Below are 18,213 nucleotides of genomic sequence, written 5' to 3'. Positions count from 1 at the left end.
GATCTCCATCGTCCTGCTGGATTAAGTAAGATGTAATTAAATATTTTGAGGGGTCAAGCACCCTCAAAGGCTGCTGAAAATGTAGTTCAGACTGACCTTGCTTGAGATAGAATTATCTTCAGTCATTTGAGGAATATTACTCAGATGTGCCAAGTAACAGAGAGCAAAAACATTTTGATACCAAACTTATGTCTCAGTGCTTGATCAGAGAACCCTATACTACATGATGCAATTAAAAACAACTTGGTCTGACATAAGAATTACTAATATTGACTTAAATTAGCTATTTTGAAACAACATCATGAAGCCATACCTTCTGCTAAGATCTGCAACATGCTCCTGAAGCCAACTCGTACTAGCAGCTTCACAAAAACACAAAGGCACCAATTATAATCAGTTCCCCGTTCATCTTAATAAACTTAAAGTGTGTCCTTTAAAAATAATGCAAAGTAGTAGTAAAAAATGAGGAATTACCCATCTTAACCTTAAATCACAATGATCAGAGAGTTTCAAATTTCACCTCAGAAAGGAGACATTGTCTGGCCTGTAGTTAAAAGCCTTTTGTCATACATCAATTGGATTAATTTCAAGAGTAACTCCTGATTTCACTGTTTAATACTGCCTTTATCCTCTAAAGTAATACAAATTTAAGTTTTCTGTGGGAGCACACTACTTGAAAACCCTCCCTTTCAACACACAAACACACATGCACACAACTGTGTGAAGAAAAAAATAACCTGAGTAGTCCTATTGACATCAATGGGACTTTGCATGCAAGTAGCATTGACATCAATGAGACTGTTCACCAACATAAGGAAGGGGAGCACAGTCTGGCCCCATGTCTATGTTGCAAGGAAATGTTTGTAAATACTGGCAGCTACAGCATTATCCACCCTAGAACATAGCATCTGAATTAGTTGTGGGAGAAGAGCTACCACTTTTAGCTATTTAATTTAGCTCTTCTAAACAAATTGCAAAATGAGCCCCTACTCAGATGACAGGGTTGCATCCTAAAACAGTGGTCCCCAAACTTTTTACCTCACATTCTCCCTTACACTTGCTCATGCCTCCCTCCCAGGAGCAGGGACATAGCTTTGGGAAGAGATAGGGTACAAGGTAAGGGAGCCAAGGCTGGGTTCGCAGCTGGGGGCAGAGGTGGGGCTGGGAGTAGAGCATCGATCAGGAGCCAATGACCACAGCTGGGCCCCAGGGTGGTGCTCCCTCCCTGCTCCACTGGTGGGAGCCAGTCTGGGAGCCCACAATGCCACTTCATACTTTCCTCCTTGCCCTCCTAAGGGGATGTGCCCCACAGTCATGCAATCTGGAGACTGAATATGGCCCACATTATCTATTTGTGGCTTCTAGACATTCAGATTTTCCAAAATCTACACTTTTATTTTAAGTAAGATTGTAGTTCAAGGCTGAAGAAAAACTCCATCCATATTTGGAAGATTAACTGCTGCAATGATGTCTGCCTGAGTCTGGACAGCATGCAATAACGGCTTGGAGGCATAAGCTTTCTCATTTTATTAATCTCACGGGTACATCAACTTTAAAGACCCTTCAGTGTCACTCAACTATTTAATTACTGATGAGGTTAGTGACTGTAAGAGTAGGAGTGAAGCACACCGGGCTGAGAATAGGGAGTTGCTGTAGGAAAGGAAATGCTAAGAAAGGAAAGGAGACAAACAAAAATGGGAGAAAGAATCAGAAACAAAGCAGAAGTTAAAGTGAGCTTAAAGGGGAAACATACAGATTTTCTACTGAAGTGATTAGTGCAACAAGACACTGAACAAATAACTAAAAATTCAGTTACTCCACAAAGGCCAAATTCTCCTTTTGACATCTTCCTTGGAAACTTCCTCCTAACACCAGCGGGAATTCCACCATTCATTATAGGGAGCATAAAGACCTGACACCATATACCCCAGCCCATTTCTCATCAGCTTCTCTTCCAAACAAGTCAGACATGCCTGCCATAAAGTATGAGGTATGATTAATCAGTAGCACAAGAGTAATGTTTTTGCTACAATGTTTATACAAGAATCTATACTTTTTAAAAATCCTATTCCAACTACAGTAAACTTCCGATAATCCGGCACCTTTAGGACCCAGGGGGTGCCGGATTATCAGAAATGCCGGACTATCAGAAGGGGGGGCTATGAGGGGTCTGGAGTGGGGTGGGAGGGGATGACACCCCAGATCCCTCATAGCCCCCCTTACGATAGTCCGGCTCTGCCCCAGGCGTCCCTGATTCAGCCGCTGCTGGTCAGTTTCAGCAGCAGCTGAATTGGGGATGCCTGTAATAGAGCAGCGGGGATGCCTGCAATAGAGCAGCTGGGGTGCTGCCGGGTTGGTCCCGCAGCGCCAAAGGACAGCGCTGCAGGACCAACCCGGCAGGACCCCAGCTGCTCTGCCCCAGGCGTTCGGATTCAGCCTGCTGCTGAAACTGACCAGCAGCGTCAGTTTCAGCAGCGGCTGAATCCCAACGCCTGGGGAAAAGCAGCTGGGGTGCTGCCGGGTTGGTCCCGTAGTGCCACCCCTCAGTGCTGCAGGACCAACCCGGCAGGACCCCAGCTGCTCTGCCACAGGCGTCCCCAAGTCAGCCGCTGCTGAAACAGATCAGCGGCTGATTCCAGGAAGCCCAGGGCAGAGCTGCTCTGCCCCGGGCTTCCTGGAATCAGCCGCTGATCTGTTTCAGCAGCAGCTGAATCTGGGACCCCTGGGGCAGAGCAGCTGGGGTCCTGCCGGGTTTGTCCCGCAGCGCCGTCCTTTGGCGCTGCGAGACCAACCCGGAAGCACTCCAGCTGCTCTGCCCCAGGCGTCCCCAAGAGCAGCTGGGGTGCTGCCGGGTTGGTCCCGCAGCCCCGAGGGGCAGCGCTACAAGACCAACCCGGCAGCACCCCAGCTGCTCTGCTCCCGGCTTCCCCGATTCAGCTGCTGGTCAGTTTCAGCAGTAGCTGAATGGGGGAAGCCTGTCCGACTGCCCCAGCACTTCCGGGTTCCTGATGGTGCTGGACCATCAGGAGTCCCGGAGCATTGGATGCCGGACTAATGGAGTTTTACTGTATTTTCTCTCATTTAAAAATGTGTTTCAGTGTGCTTCAAACACTGGTGTGCCTTGTGCATACGTTTTCATTTGATTGCTACAGCAATATCTAGTCATGTTTCTAGATAGAAACCTAACAAAGCCCATTTATGCTGTAGCAATTTAGACTGTTTCAATACCTGGCCTTAATCATGTCCTACATATATACCCAAACCATTTGACTAAGTCATTTTTTCACAATCCTTTTTCATTTACACTAGCCTAAACAATTACAATCAGCACATTAGGTGTGATCACCTTCTTGTCTATAGCTCTACTTCCTCCATCTGAATACTCCATCTGTCTTTGTTATAATGAAGAACCATGTCCTATGACTGTTTCCCATCACATACATTTTAAAATGTTTGTTTAAATTCATCACAACTTTCTGGTTCTTCACATAGTTCATTATTTTCCTATTTCTTAGTGAGATCTCTTGTCAAAAGCAAATCATGAAGGTAAATGTAAAACTTTGCTAATTCTCACTTTAAAGCTAGCCCACAAAACTCAATTTTCCCTGAAAAAGGTAGACCCCCACCCCTCCTACCTGTAAAAAGACAGTTGTAAAAAGTCTCAGATTAAGCCATTTACTTTCAAAATATACAACAAATAAATAATAAATAATAAGCACTGATATAACCATTTACATTTATAAAGGGGAAACACTAAAATGAATCCTCAAAAACTCTTATAAATATTATTGCCTCCATTTTACAGAGGTGGAAAATGTGGCATAGAATAGTTGAGCTTTAACCAGCAAGTTAGAATTTAAGAGTTCCTACCTCACAGCTTTTCTACATTAGTGCATTACATATAAAATACTGTAAGTAAAAGTAAACTAGCCAAAAAATATATATATTTTGTGATGCAACAGCCTTTTTACGAAGTTTACTTAACTTATAAATTTCCACAATGTTCAATTAGTGACAATTGTGATCCCACTGTACAAAGAGTAAAAACCTCTAAGGAATAAGTTGCATAAAGAAGGCAGTTTTTAACAACCACATTAAAAAAAAGCCACCTTTAAATGTTTGTACAAGTCAGTCTGTACCATTGTAAGATTACCCACATTAAAACTGTACTGGTTAAATAAAAGAGCTAAAACAGAAGAAAAAGAAATGAATCTGTATCTTAATGTAATCACACTGGGGACAGATTAATGTTCCATCTAGCCCAGTAGCCTATCTTCTGACCGTGACCAGTACCAGATGCTTGCAACAAGGGGGAAAAAAGTAGAACAATTATCTAGTGATCTATTCTGCACTGAACACTCCCAGCTTTTGGCACTCAGAGATTTTGGGACACCTAGAGCATGGGGTTGTATCACTGACCATCTTAGCTAATAGCCTAACTATCCTCAGTGAACTTATCTAATTATTTTTTAACCTAGTTATACTTTTGGCATTTACAACATCCCCTGGCAAAAAGTTCCACAAGTTGACAGTGAATTGTGTGAGGAAGTGCTTCTTACATTTGTTTTAAACACCTCAAAGTAGAAGTGACATCTAAAATTACACTTAATTTACTATATCGATAATAGTGTACTACTCTCTATGTACCCTATGGACTTAGTACATGACAAACGAGGAAACCATCTCTAATTCAAAACCTTTTAATTAGAGTTATGGAATTATTAAAGATTACATACACAGCAATTATGTTTCTTATCTAACAAAAATATATTTGGAAGAAAACAATTAACATTCATTGTCTTTCCTTGATTCTTGTCACAGCTCATTCTCCACATACCTTCAGACACATAAGCAAAAGGCTTATTCCTAATGGAAAGCATTGTAAACAAGTTGAAAAAGAGAGCCACAAAAGTACCAACCAACAATCGTCCCCTAAAGAGATGAAAAATAGATTAATCTTCAATTTTCACAGTATCCACCTGTGATGTTACAAAGTTAAACTTCCATTCATGAAACACTTCTGAACATCTTCCATTATGATAATTGCAGCTGAATATTTAATAACCAATAGCATGCACTCATTTTAAAATACGTTTATAAATTATTATTTGTATTAAAATTAAGCTTACTTCAATATTTAATTAACTGTACAACTTCAAAGAGACACATTTTAACAAATAAAAATAATTAATAGAAGCAATAATACATGGAACAAATATGTAACAGCTTTTCTACTCTCTATTTATGAGCTCATGTAGACTAATTTGTAATTGCATGCCACAGATTAAAAGTTATTACATACAGTGTGGAACACAGAAATATCAATGTACTGAAAACAATTTAATATTAGAAAAGCCACATTACTCTTTATGCTAGATAAAGAGTTAGCTACAAAAGGAAATTAACAAAAATTATAATTTCATATATAAAAATCCAATCTTACGTGTGTATTTCAGGTTGTTCCAGAAACCGTTCTGTACTACAAGAAATAAATTGTCAATTTTAGTTCTATTCACTGAATTATATTTTAAAAACTACCTACATAAAGGAAAGATATTTCAGTTGCAGTCACCTAAACCTACAAATAAACTTAACAAGTGGGATACCAAATAAATTAAGGATGTTAAGGACTAGTTGACCATCCAATAAGCAAATGCCTTACTTGACAGAGTTAACGGGGGAAGTCTCTTGCTTGTTCCCCCACAGACCGTAATGAAAACAGGAGAAGAAGGTTTACTTCAAAGAAGCAGCGCAGCACAGCTGAGCTGGGGGAAATCAGTTGTACTATGCTGCCACTTTGAAACCCTAAGACAGTTTCAAAGGGGCAGCTGCGGCACAGCTGATCTGCAGCTCAGCTTTGTGGCGCTGCCCCTTTGAAATGCCGAAACAGCATTCCACGGGGCAGTGCCCTGAAGCCCAGGGTCAGCTGCAGACTCCCCAGTTGATCCCAGGGAATCCCCAGCTGACCTTGAGCTCTACAGCACAGCCCCTTTAAACATCGCCTTGGCATTTCAAAGGAGAAGTGCCGCCCAGCTGAGCCGCAGATCAGCTGTGCCGCAGCTGCCCCTTTGAAACTCTGTCTTAGGGTTTCAAAGTGGCAGCATAGTACAACTGATTTCCCCCGGCTCAGCTGATCCGCAGCTGATCCCAGGTTCTGCTGAAACGCCACATGGAACCCGGGGTCAGCTGGGGAGTCCCCCCACTGGGGACTCTTGTACATTTCACAGTAGGCACACCATGTGCAGCCCAGAGTCAGCGGGACTTCCTGCTGCCCAGGGCTGCTCGCCATATTCCTCATTCCTCCTTTGAAATGTACAAGAGCCTCAGCAGGGGCTCTTGTGCATTTCAAAGCCATGGAGCCCGGGATCAGTGGGGGACTCCCCAGAGGGGGCTCTTGCACATTTCAAAGGAGGAATGCTGAAGTACCTATTGACTAGTCGAGTAGTCGATGGAAATTCCATCAACTACTCGACTAATCAATTAACCGCAATTTATCATCTTTAGAATAAATGTCATTTTTATGAATACACATGAAGCAATTATTCCAATATGCTTGGTACCAAATTGAAACAGGGTATATTTTACCACTTGAGAAAGGATAAAGAAGGATATAATAAACCTCTAAGTAAAAAGGATGTTTTAATGAGGACATATATCAGTTATTCTTCTAAGTCTATGAGCAATAAAAAATAATTCATCTTCAACTGTAGCAGAGAAAATCTGGGATAAATATTAGAAAACAGTAAAATACAAGTAAGGCAACAGAGCAAACTGTTCCAGATGAGGTACAATTGTCATTGCAGGAGAAACTCAAGGGCATCCAGCTATTAAGTATAGTCTAAAAATCTAAAAATGTAGTTCTGCCAAAGAGACCACTAAAAGGTCTCTCCAACATCACATAAATATGTAAAAAGCAGACAATATTTTAGAACAAGTTTTAGCAGGGAGAAACTAAGCCTGAATTTGAAATATCATCCCCATGTAAAGAGGAGATGATTCTGCCAAGTGCTCAGCTGCCATCAATTCCATGAAAGTCAACAGGAGTTCAGCAGTTCTGAAGAGGCTATCAGAATGTAAGCTCAAAGGCAAGCAAATTCAATGTTACATCTGGAGACCTTACATGGCTCTAACACTGCTGTTATCAAAGATCAATGCATGGCATGGCACCAATGAGTCACAAGATCAGTGGCTGTGTTAGGCTGTTATAGCTGTAGGCATTTAAAAAGAAAAAACAATTGGTGTACATGCACTACAGGCAATATACAGATGCAAAAATCATGCAACCTTCTAATGGCTTCTAAAAACAGTTTTAAAGCTAAGCACTTGAACGAACAATTATTCTTCTCTGACTTGCTTAACTTTTTAATAAAAAATAAACTACAAAAAATTGACTAAAATAAATTTTGTACATGGAACTGTTTGTATGAATATGGAACAAATTTAGATGGATCGATAAAATAGGATCTTAAAATAAAAAAATAGACAAACCCATACATTAACTACTACTTCTACTATACAATTACTTTATATCATAACTATGGTGCTATTAACAGATGAACACTTGAAAATACTGAAGTTAAATAATTGCACAAAATTATCTATTTTCAGCATTGCTTCTTTATTTCAGTGATTATGTGGTAAGATGTACTGACTTGCTTATTAAGTCCTCAATAAAGTACCCGGAACACACAATTAGTTGGACCATTTAAGTTTTTCCTTTAATCACATTCATAATGCTTTTATAGTCCACGTATACAACAAACAGTACAAATCAGCAACATAAGCTAATTGCTGTGAAATGATGTTGCCTTTAAGAAATCCATGACTTTCTAGTGATTATTCTTCTTTTGTAATATTTTAAACATGTATGTACTTTACTCAAGCTGGAGTGGAATACCTTTTCATATTAGAAAGTCAGATCTAAATCATAACAGAAACAGTACACCTTCTTACCTTTCTTTTAGTATGAAAAGAGCTCCAAGTTGTGCCAGAACTGTGGAAGCAAATACTGCTAGTACTTCAAATCTCTCAAACCTGAAATTTGAGAAATAAGTTAAGAACACTGGACAATATATTAATGGGGTTTTCATTTTGGCCTGTGGGGGAGCAAGCAGGAGACTTTCCCCTGTTAACTCTTTCAAGTAAGGCAGATGAAAATGAATCAGAACTTTAAAGGAGGAGTAATTATTTCCAAGTTCTGTAAGCCAACAATGCTTATACTGTAACATGGATAATTAACTTATTTGAGAGCCACAGGAAGGTCTCATTCCATGAAGGATGTCACAAGAAGAAGAGAGAAAACTTGTTCTTCCTGGCCTCTGAGAATAGAACAAGAAGCAATGGGCTTAAACTGCAGTCAAGGAGGTTTAGGTTGGACGTTAGGAAAAAGTTCCTAACTGTCAGGGTGGTTAAACGCTGGAATAAATTGCCTAGGGAGGTTGTGGAATCTCCATCTCTGGAGATATTTAAGAGTAGGTTAGATAAATGTCTATCAGGGATCCTCTAGACCAGTGGACCCCAACGCAGTGCCCGCGGCCACCATGGCGCCCACCGGGCCATTTATGTGCGTCTGTCAAACAATCTGGGATGGCCCCGCCCCCGGGTGCATGGCACAAGCGTGGTGCCGGCCCCGGCGCATGGGCGACCCCTGTCCCGGGATCGCAGCACATGCGGGTGCCGACCCCGGGCGGCCCCTTCCCCAGGGTCACGAGGCATGCGCAGCCCCTGCCCCATGGCGCTCAGCACATGCGTGGTCCTGCCCCCGGGTGCCCAGCAGCCCCAAAAGGTTGGGGACCACTGGTCTAGACAGTACTGGGTTCTGCCATGAGGGCAGGGGACTGGACTCCATGACCTCTTGAGGTCCCTTCCAGTCCTAGTGTTCTATGATTATAATCCTCACCATAAAATTAAGCAATTTACCTCTATCTCCATCCCTATCCAAGAACTCTTTTTAGATTCTCGATACCTGTGTCTTGATTTATGAGATACTATAAATATTTATTCTACATTAGTGTGCCTACGTACCAAAACAATGGGCAAACTATACATTATTGAATAAATGCAGTAAGAAAACTAATGGGAAGGGAGTAAAAAATTCTTATTGATTATGAACACAGATTTTTATAAATGGGAACTCTTTAGAAACACTGCTAATACACTTGCATGTATTTTTCATGGCACGTTAAATAATTATTATTGTATTACTAGTAAGGCCCCAGTTGAATTACAGGATTATCAAAAAATTACAGCTGAATTATGGACAAGCCACTAGGATTTGTAAAAAAGTAATAACGAACTTTGTTTATAGTAATCTTTTGCTGTTGGCAGCTGCTTGGGGTCAGAGCAAGAACATGAGGCTGACAGCAAGGCTTTGGCCCCCACTCTCAGCTCTGGGGTAGTCAGGGGCTCGCATTGTCAGCAAATGTGCCCTCTAATCTTTTCCATCCATGTGTGGAATAAAATGTTTATATGCACTGAGGCATATGTGAATTGCACCACTGGTAGAAACACAAAAACCTAGCTGTGAGTGCTCTGCCGATCACTGGGAGGCATCAGAATTTCTCCTGAGCATCCACACAAGTGCATAGATTACAGGGAACACTGCTGTCAGCCTGACGCACAGCAGGGCTCCTGCTGTTAAAATTGCAGAGGAAGCCTAATATTGCGGAATCCATAATTTAGTCAGTATTGCAAGTAGAGCCTTACTTATTTATTAGTGCTTACCCAAATGAATAGGCTGGACTGGGCTTCTTCATCATTACCCAGTAGTTTATTAGGCATGTTATCAAACTAAAATAAAAAGGAGGAGGCGGATATTAGGAAAAATCAACTATTACAAACTAAATAGTTTATAGAGTAAATGTATCCTAGTTTTCAGAATCCACTCTCAATTTGAATATTTCCATAAGATTTCGGTTACACTTTGGACCTAATTCTGCAATCTGTAGGCTCACCAGGATTTCCTCGAATACAATACAAGTTTTGACTGTACTTGGAGTATGGAACAAATCTTTTCTGTATGTTTTAGGTCAGAGCACAGCTAATGAGTTACGGTGAATCTATAGTCAATACAATCCTTTAGATCAGAGATAACCTCATGACATAAAAGATCAAAGGGTGCACTAAAGTTAAAAAGGAACATCATCAACCTTCCCAAATAACCTTATTATAGTCCCAATGATGCTGGGTATCACTAGGGATGTTAAATTTAGATTAATCAACTAATCCAATAGTTGATGGAATTTGCATCAACTATTCGTTTAGTCGATAAGGGCTCCTCCGCCTTTGAAATGTAGCAAGAGCCTACCGGTAGGCTCTTGCTACATTTCGAAGGCGGAAGCGCCAAGGGGAGCACCGGGTCAGCGGGTGTCCCTGCGCTCCCTTCTTTTGAAAAGATTTCAAAAGCAAAGCACAGGGAGATCATGGGACCAGCAAGGGAGACTGAGTTAAATGTGGATCTTCAAGGGGTCAGGACAGAGGAACATGTGTGACTAAAGCTGTTCTGGGAATGGATGAATCGCCCCTATCAGCAGGTATGAATTATCTCTGCTTGGTGGGATAGTAACAAAGTTGCACAGCAAGAAGCCTGCAGCTGGGCTCTGCCGGGGGGGAGGGGGGAGAGGAGAAATGTGCAGGCATCTGGGCTGCGGAGCCTCAAGCAGCTCTCTCAGAACCCCCCAAATCCCCTCCTTTGGCATCACCCCAATACTCCCTTGCATTGCACACAGACCCCCCCCTTCAGCACTGCCCAAAATACCATACCCTCCAACTGCACCCCCATTTCAGCTCCCCCTCCTCTCAACAGTGTCCTCTGTCTGGGAACCTCAAATATAGTAACCTTAAAGGGGCAGGGGAAAAAAAACCAAAAACAAACAAAAAAAACCCCACACCTAAAAAATTGGTGGGGCAGAGTTTTCCCCTAAAATGTGCCCACCTGGCATGTGTAACACACTCAGATGGAAGTGCCTGACAAAAGCATAACAGAGAAACAGGAACTGGATTGTTGTAGAATCTTAACACTCTACTCCTGGGGGAATCTTTTTCATTGTTGATACTGTTCCAGACATACTTGCTGACAGGTATTTTGAAATAAGTTATCAAAATAATTGAAACTGGTATGATTATATTGGGTTATTTTTACCAATATTCAGAATTGTAAAATGTTGTGCACAGATTTTTAATTTTTTTTGGCCACAATTTACCCAAGAGTAATACAGTGCCACTGCTGCAGTTTTAATAAAAGGTAACCCCAAAGTAACTCCACCATGAAGCCTCTAAGGGTTTCATGCCAGTCCCAAGCCTGGATAAAGGAGGAGGTTTGGTCAGATGAGTGTCGATGCGCTGATCATGAAACAACAATACGAATGAAACTATGATAATGAACCCCAAAGTATTAATCCTAAATCAACCAAATTTATCTTATTTCCATAAGGTTTGTTCAAGACAATACAAGATATTGTCTGTCTATCACACATTTTCCAGCAGACTCCCAACTTTTAGTAATCTTAGGTCACCAATATGTCAACAGAATCTTTAAAAGTGACTCAGTTTCTCTTTTAATGAGCTGAATTGATATGTAACATCTTGTGGGAAAGAAAACTGCCTCTGTTCCTGAAGAATGCTTGGTAAATTTGCAAAAAATTAATAAATATAATCAAGAAACTATAATGCTTACACATGCTTAATTTTACAAATACTAGTAGTCACATTGAAGTCAATGTGATTGTAGGTTCTGGCCCTTAAAACAGAAGTAAAACTAAAAATCACTTCCCCATCCTTAAAGCTAAACAAACACATTTTACAAATAATACTTGTGAAATTGGTGGTGGTAAAATTTTCTGAGTCAACCAATCAAAGGAATAATAGCTTGGCACATAATGTTGCTTTTGTTTTCAATTTATTTTGTTACAGCAATGTAAGGCAACCATGTGCAGAAATTATAATATAGTTGATATTTTTAATTTTTCTTAGAGCTGTAATATTAATCACTGTTTTCTTTTAAGAATATGTTCTATTTGACACAATCTAATATACACTTAATCTAAGTCACTGTTAAGGCAACTGGTCAGTTCTTGCATGTATTTATGAAAAGTCATGAATAACTCTGTATTTGGCACATAATAGTTATTCGTTATTTTTACCCTCTATCAAATTTAGAAAAAATTATACTCACAATTACTGATACATTTAAAAAGTTTAAAAAAACGTACCTGAAAAGATTAAAGATTGTCAGATAAGTATAGGCAGTTAAAGCTGTGAAAACAAAGTTTTACACTTAACGCTTTACATTATAAGCAATAAAGAATGCTGTATGTGATTTTGCCTTAAAAAAATTATGTTCCTCAATGTCTCTCTGACACCGCTATCTATTATTTTCTACCTGTGCAAATACTTTTTGCTGGAGAGAGAACTTTTAATCTCAGAATATATTGAAAATGTATGTCTTAAAACTGTTGTATTTTTCTGTTTGTAATGTACATTACAGGTCGTACCTCTGAAAACCGGTACTCTCTGGTCCAGCAAAATCCACTGCTGGCAGGACCACACATTCTCCTGGACCAGAGAGCTCTGGAACCTAATGGCAGAAGGTCCAGCATCCCAGCCAGGACTGGAGACAATGGGGCCGGAGGAGCTGCACAGTAGTGCTGGGGGTCAGGGACTAGAGAACCCCAGCTGCCCGTGGTAGCGCAGAGGGAGGGGCTGGGGAACCCCAGGTGCCAACGGCAGCACAGGGTTGGCAGCCATAGAAGTCTGGATGCCTGAAGCAGCATGGGGTTGGGGGCTGGAGAAGCCCAGGCACCTACAGCAACGCAGGGCTGGAGGAATCTGGCTGCAAGCAGCAGCATTGGCTAGGGCCAGAAAATCCTGGCCACCAAAGGCAGCTCAAGGACGGGGCCAGCATCAGCAGAACAAGGGAGAGAGTAGAGGGGGCCAGAGGCAGGAAGCTGGCTCGCTCAAGGCCTGTGGCAAGGGAAACTTCCCCATGTCTGGCAAATTCTGCCGTTCAGGACCAGTCAGGTCCCGACGATACCAGAACAGGGAGGTCCAACCTGTACTAGCTACTCCAATTTAATTCAATAATAAATTGATTAACACAAGACTAGTTCTGTGAAACATCATGCTTAGTTACTGATAAGCACGCAATAATAAACAGTTAAGCCTGGAATTTAAACCCAGAAGGGGAAAAAAAAAAAAATCATGAAATTCTCAGTTAAGGTTTCCATCCCAACAGTAACAGCATCAGCTTAATGTATATTGATTATAATAAGGGATGGATGAACTGGCTCAGCTAAGATAGAAACTAGAGCAACATTTTGATATTTCAATTTTTCAAACTGAAATAAGAGTAGAAATGCACTACATAGTAAAAATATAGGCACTGTATCTGCACTGCAGATACACAGCAACATTTGGTGTATTGTATGTAAAACCAGGACACATACTGTAAAGCTGCCTGGAGAATATCCAGCCAAATACTCATTGATTTAGAAGAAGCCCATTGCTGCTACATCACAGTTGGAGTCTCCACTGAAGTCAATCAGACTACAGACCGAGTAAAGGTTTGAAGGGTTAGTACTAAGATTCTGAACTCTGCATCAGGGCTACTCAGCACATAGCCCATGGGCCACATGCAGCTCGTGGCCTATTTGTTTGTGGCCCATGGGAGGGAGCCAAAACAAAAAAGTTGTCAATATAATGGTCTTCTGTTGATATGTGTTTTAGTAATTAAATTCTTGGACTGTCATTGCGCATTTAAAGTGCTGTCATATAGGTAGAAATGGGATAAATATTGCATTTTACTAATATCAGCAGAACTGACTTAAATGGGGCCTATGTGTTGTGTAGTCTTGCCTTAATTTTTGTATTCATGCCCAACAGTGTGAAAGAAGCTATTTGCATGTATATGCAATCACACTTAAGCCCTAGGCATATGATGTGAGTATCATTGTGGCTGTCAGGGCTTCCAAAGTTGAGTAGCCCTGCTCTACATGAAGGAAGCTCTGGAAGGATCTGCAGAGAAAGCGGCATCTGACGCACTTGTGGGAATAGTGAGAACTTTGAAGATTCACTGGCCACGTGCAGTTTCTAGGGCTTACAGAAAGGGAATTGTCCTAAACTAATTATGCAGTTGCTTGAAAATGGATAAAGTATGAGGCCAATTGCACAGCCATCTAATTCTATTATACTCAGAGCCCTGCTTGTTTATTATGCTAACACTTCAATAAATTAAAACTCAACAACAGACAATTATTTAGATGCAAGAACAGAACATACCTATACTGTTAGTAGAGCTGCACCACATAAGCAGGAAACCGGTGCATATTAAATTAACTGCACCAAACAGCAAGATCTTCCAGGACTGTTAATAAGAGTAATTACATGAGTAATCCTTTGGTTTAAGACAAAAATACAATAAAATATGCCTGGCTTGATTAAAAAAATTGGCAATATTTCAATACACAAATAAACTAACAATCTCTCCCACCCCTCTGCTAACTTTATGGGCAGTCTGACAGTTCACTTTTAACAGCATCACGGTACATGCATCATGGCACATCAGCCTTAATACACAATTCTACTTTGAAAATTAACTATGTAAAAATGCCACCTCATTGCATATCTGCTGACTTAGTGATAAAAATGTTGTTATTCTTTCATGTACATTGATTAAGAAGTTTCTTTTCACCTGTGCATCTCCATGTAGCCAATGGACTGAACTAATGGCACATGGGGCTGAAATTGAAAACAGTGAGGCTGCACAGGTGCAAACATATAGAACATTTATTTGTGGTGATAACACAAACAACCCAGCTTGACTCTCAGATCCATGGCTGAATTTGCAAGATGCTCAGTTAATAACCACATTTTTACTTGTAAACTGAGTACTGCTAATATGGACAGCAGGGGGATAAGGAGAAATCATTCTCTTTGAACAGACAGAAGGGAGCACAGTCCCTAAACTTTAAGCTTAATCTTTCCCCAAAACAGGGGCTGAATCCAGCACTGTTCACAGAGGCACCCCGTTCCTTTCTCCCACTACACTGGAAGTTTTATCTAAGAAATCCAGGATTTAGACCCTATTTTTATTGAACAATTCAAAGCAGCCTTGCTAAGTTTTACTTCACATACTCACCAGAACATAATTTAGGTTGATATCAAATCAAATATCATACAATTTTTCTTTATAATAATTTATCAAAGTAAAAAGCAGGTATATAAATGTTGTGACTAGGGTGATAAATCTGACAGTTTTGCAAAGCTGCTTTAGAATTTCCCCTTGAAGGGTTTAAATCCTATCAAGATACCACTGTGCAGAACAATCCTTGTTGTCCTTTTTTGTTGTTGTTGGTTGAGGTCAGAGGTCATAAATTAGTTCTGCCTTAAAGAAATGGGAACTGGATAGAGCCTTTTACTATCAAGAAGGCATTACCTATTTCATAAAGCTTTATGAGCATCACATATTTGAATTAAAATTATACGCAAGGCACTCAATCAATGGCAATGGACACCACAAATTAGTAAGTATTTAAAATTTCTAATAAACTTAGTGAAAACAATGCAGGTGCAGTAAAAAAAATATTACTACTATTAGGACGGCTAGAAAAACAATATTTACTTCACTAATTCTTACATTGTTCTCCAACCATTCTTCAGATATATTTTAAGCCATTTTTCAAATTGTGCGATTAATGCAATGCACGTACTTAAGCACAAGACCATGAGCCCAGATAAATGTTTAACTGAAAATATAAATTAAAATGTCTACTTAACTACACTATTGAAACTGCAGCTAGGAAAGAGTAAAAGACTTAACTGGAAAATTAACAGTTACTAATCATTTAGGCACAATCATAATTAAATTACATTTGTAATCCATTTTAAAAGTTAACTTACCCTTTGATCAGCTGCTACCAACCTAAATTCCTGTGTTAACTTGCTAGCTATTGTTCTTTGTGATTTCCGGAATAGATGTATTGTCCCCTTTAAAAAAAAAGGGGGGGGGGGAATATTAGTTTTCTTCCTGTTCAATCATTATTATGTTGCCTTTTTATTCCTAGGAACTACTGTAGCTCCTTTGTCAAGAACTTTGTAATCAATTGAATAGATATTACTTTCTGGTAATTGTTGATTGTCTTCATGTTTCTCACCACAAAGAAGCAACATTGTAGATAATGAGTAACATTGGGGAGATGCCACAATCTTCAAAGGAGCAAGCAGCAAAAAAATCACTGAACTCTTGTCAACCCTTTCCCAATTTTTTCCTTATAATCTTTTCTATCCTGCTCAGCAGAGTGGATTGATTTAAATCTAAGTAATTAATAAGTGATTTAAAACAGGATTTAAATCAGCACGTAGAAAATCAACTTACATTGCTGATTTTATTCTTGTTTGCATTTGTGGTTTAATTATTTTCTGAAGATATGCATAGTCGATTGGTACAACCATTAAAAACATATGGATATGCAACCAAATATAATCTTTACACTAAATTTGGATCTTCTTGCTAACATGGGAGGATACACTATATGAATTATACAGCTTCACACACATTTATTCAGATTCTTACTTTTTACATTTTTATTATGTTAGGAATCGGTGACTAACATTTTATTTACTAGAAAACATTGTATTCTGAATTTGTATCAAGCTACATTTGAATGATTAGCATTCAAATTAATTTTAAAATATAAAAACAGCATTTATAATTGTCTTTATTAAAATTATAATGAAAATTAATATAATATGTTTTGCATTTAAAATTGATTTATTAAACTAAGGCATTATCTATCATTAGTAAACTGACATTGTTTCCGGACACTATGGGCTACACTTCGAAAGGTGTTTAGGTGCCTAACAATGCAGATAAGTGCCAAGCAGGATTTAAGACCCTAAGCAAGTTAGGTGTCTATCTTGCTTTGAAAATCTGGTCCCGTGCCCATCAAGTTACAGGTTAAACCTCTAAAATCCAGGACTCTCTGTTCTGGCAACATCCATCGCTGGACCAGAGAGCCCTGGCTAGGTTGGCATTGGGGAGCACTGCCCAGTAGCAGTAGGGCAAGCACGCTGAGGAGCACAGCCCTGACTGGGGCTGGCAGTAATGAACACAGCCCCACCTGGGCAGGCATAGTGGGGAGTGCAACCCCACCCAGACAGGAGACAACCCCAACCAGGATTTGTTCCATAGCATAGCACTGGCTGAGGCCAGCAAAGCAGGGAGTGCAGCCTCAGCCAGTCCAGAGGCAGCAGGACCGGCGAGCAGGAAAGCAGCCCAGACTGGTGCCCCAAGTGTGGTGGGGAGCACAGGCGCAGCTTCAGGTGGGAACACAGCCCCGGCAGGGCCGGAAGCAGCAGGGCCAGCAGCAGAGAGAACTGATAGCTGAGAGAGAAGCCTTGACCTCCCCTGGTCCAGCAAAGTCCATGGTTCCGGACCGCTCAGGTCCCAACGATGCTGGGACCATGGAAGGCCCACCTGTATTAGAATTAGCAAATCTCAGCCTTTCCCAACTGGTTATCACAGACTAGAAGAGAGAGAAAAAAAAATGTCCTACTTTTTCAATTCCTAATCAATTTCTCAATTTAGAATGTACAAGTCTGAATAAAGAAAATATTCTCTCAACCTGCTAGCTAATCCCTCTCTCATTGTCTGGATCCTCAACTCCAAATTTCCTGCAACTGTGGAAAATTTCATCTGACAAAAAGTGCTTAAAAGCCATAATATTCCACAACTCTGAAAACTTAAAACTGATAAAAATAAACATTGATATTGTGCATTAAAACTGTAAAACTAAATAAAAATAGAATTCTCCAAGCCTAAATGTAATGCAAAGTTTTAGGTACAGGGTCTTCAATGAGTCATGGACACAATAGGCTGCCCAAACTGAAAATCTTTTCTATTTAGGTGAAGATATTTTCCTCATGGAGAGCATTCTGCCTTATACTCAAATTTCTTGGAACTAGCAGTGAACAATCATACCACGCAACAAGTCAACATACAGGATATCAGGTGCAGCAATTCCACATCTAGATGAATTATGCTATTCTGTTATTACATCTACACTATCTGGAAGTGCCATCCGAGGCTGCATAGACATTCTGAGCTAATGTTAACCACAATTGTCTCCACTAATAAGGAACAATCAGGATGATCAGTGGCTTCATCTGATTTTCTGTATTATTCTTAGTGTCGGGGGAATCTGTGGAAATGCATACGTG

General features: G+C 40.2%; 1 protein-coding gene across 2 annotated transcripts in view; it reads right to left on the bottom strand.

Moving 5' to 3' along the window:
• Positions 1 to 18,213, bottom strand: part of SLC30A6 (solute carrier family 30 member 6) — a 28,747-nt gene that overhangs the window by 8,064 nt on the left and 2,470 nt on the right. Inside the window, exons 2-9 of one of the 2 annotated variants that reach the window (XM_006135219.5) lie at positions 15,895 to 15,981; positions 14,275 to 14,359; positions 12,210 to 12,252; positions 9,724 to 9,789; positions 7,954 to 8,034; positions 5,444 to 5,479; positions 4,838 to 4,932; positions 314 to 362 (exon numbers count right to left, since the gene is read on the bottom strand). In XM_006135219.5, coding sequence (XP_006135281.1) covers positions 314 to 362; positions 4,838 to 4,932; positions 5,444 to 5,479; positions 7,954 to 8,034; positions 9,724 to 9,789; positions 12,210 to 12,252; positions 14,275 to 14,359; positions 15,895 to 15,981 — 542 coding nt within the window. The remainder of the gene's footprint in view (positions 1 to 313; positions 363 to 4,837; positions 4,933 to 5,443; positions 5,480 to 7,953; positions 8,035 to 9,723; positions 9,790 to 12,209; positions 12,253 to 14,274; positions 14,360 to 15,894; positions 15,982 to 18,213) is intronic. The other variant, XM_006135220.5, reaches the window with a different exon arrangement.

This window comes from Pelodiscus sinensis, chromosome 3, assembly GCF_052426305.1.
Source record: "Pelodiscus sinensis isolate ZL-2025 chromosome 3, ASM5242630v1, whole genome shotgun sequence".
Taxonomy (NCBI): domain Eukaryota; kingdom Metazoa; phylum Chordata; order Testudines; family Trionychidae; genus Pelodiscus; species Pelodiscus sinensis.
The sequence above is the reverse complement of the archived record's forward strand: the minus strand, read 5'-3'. Positions and strand labels throughout refer to the sequence as shown.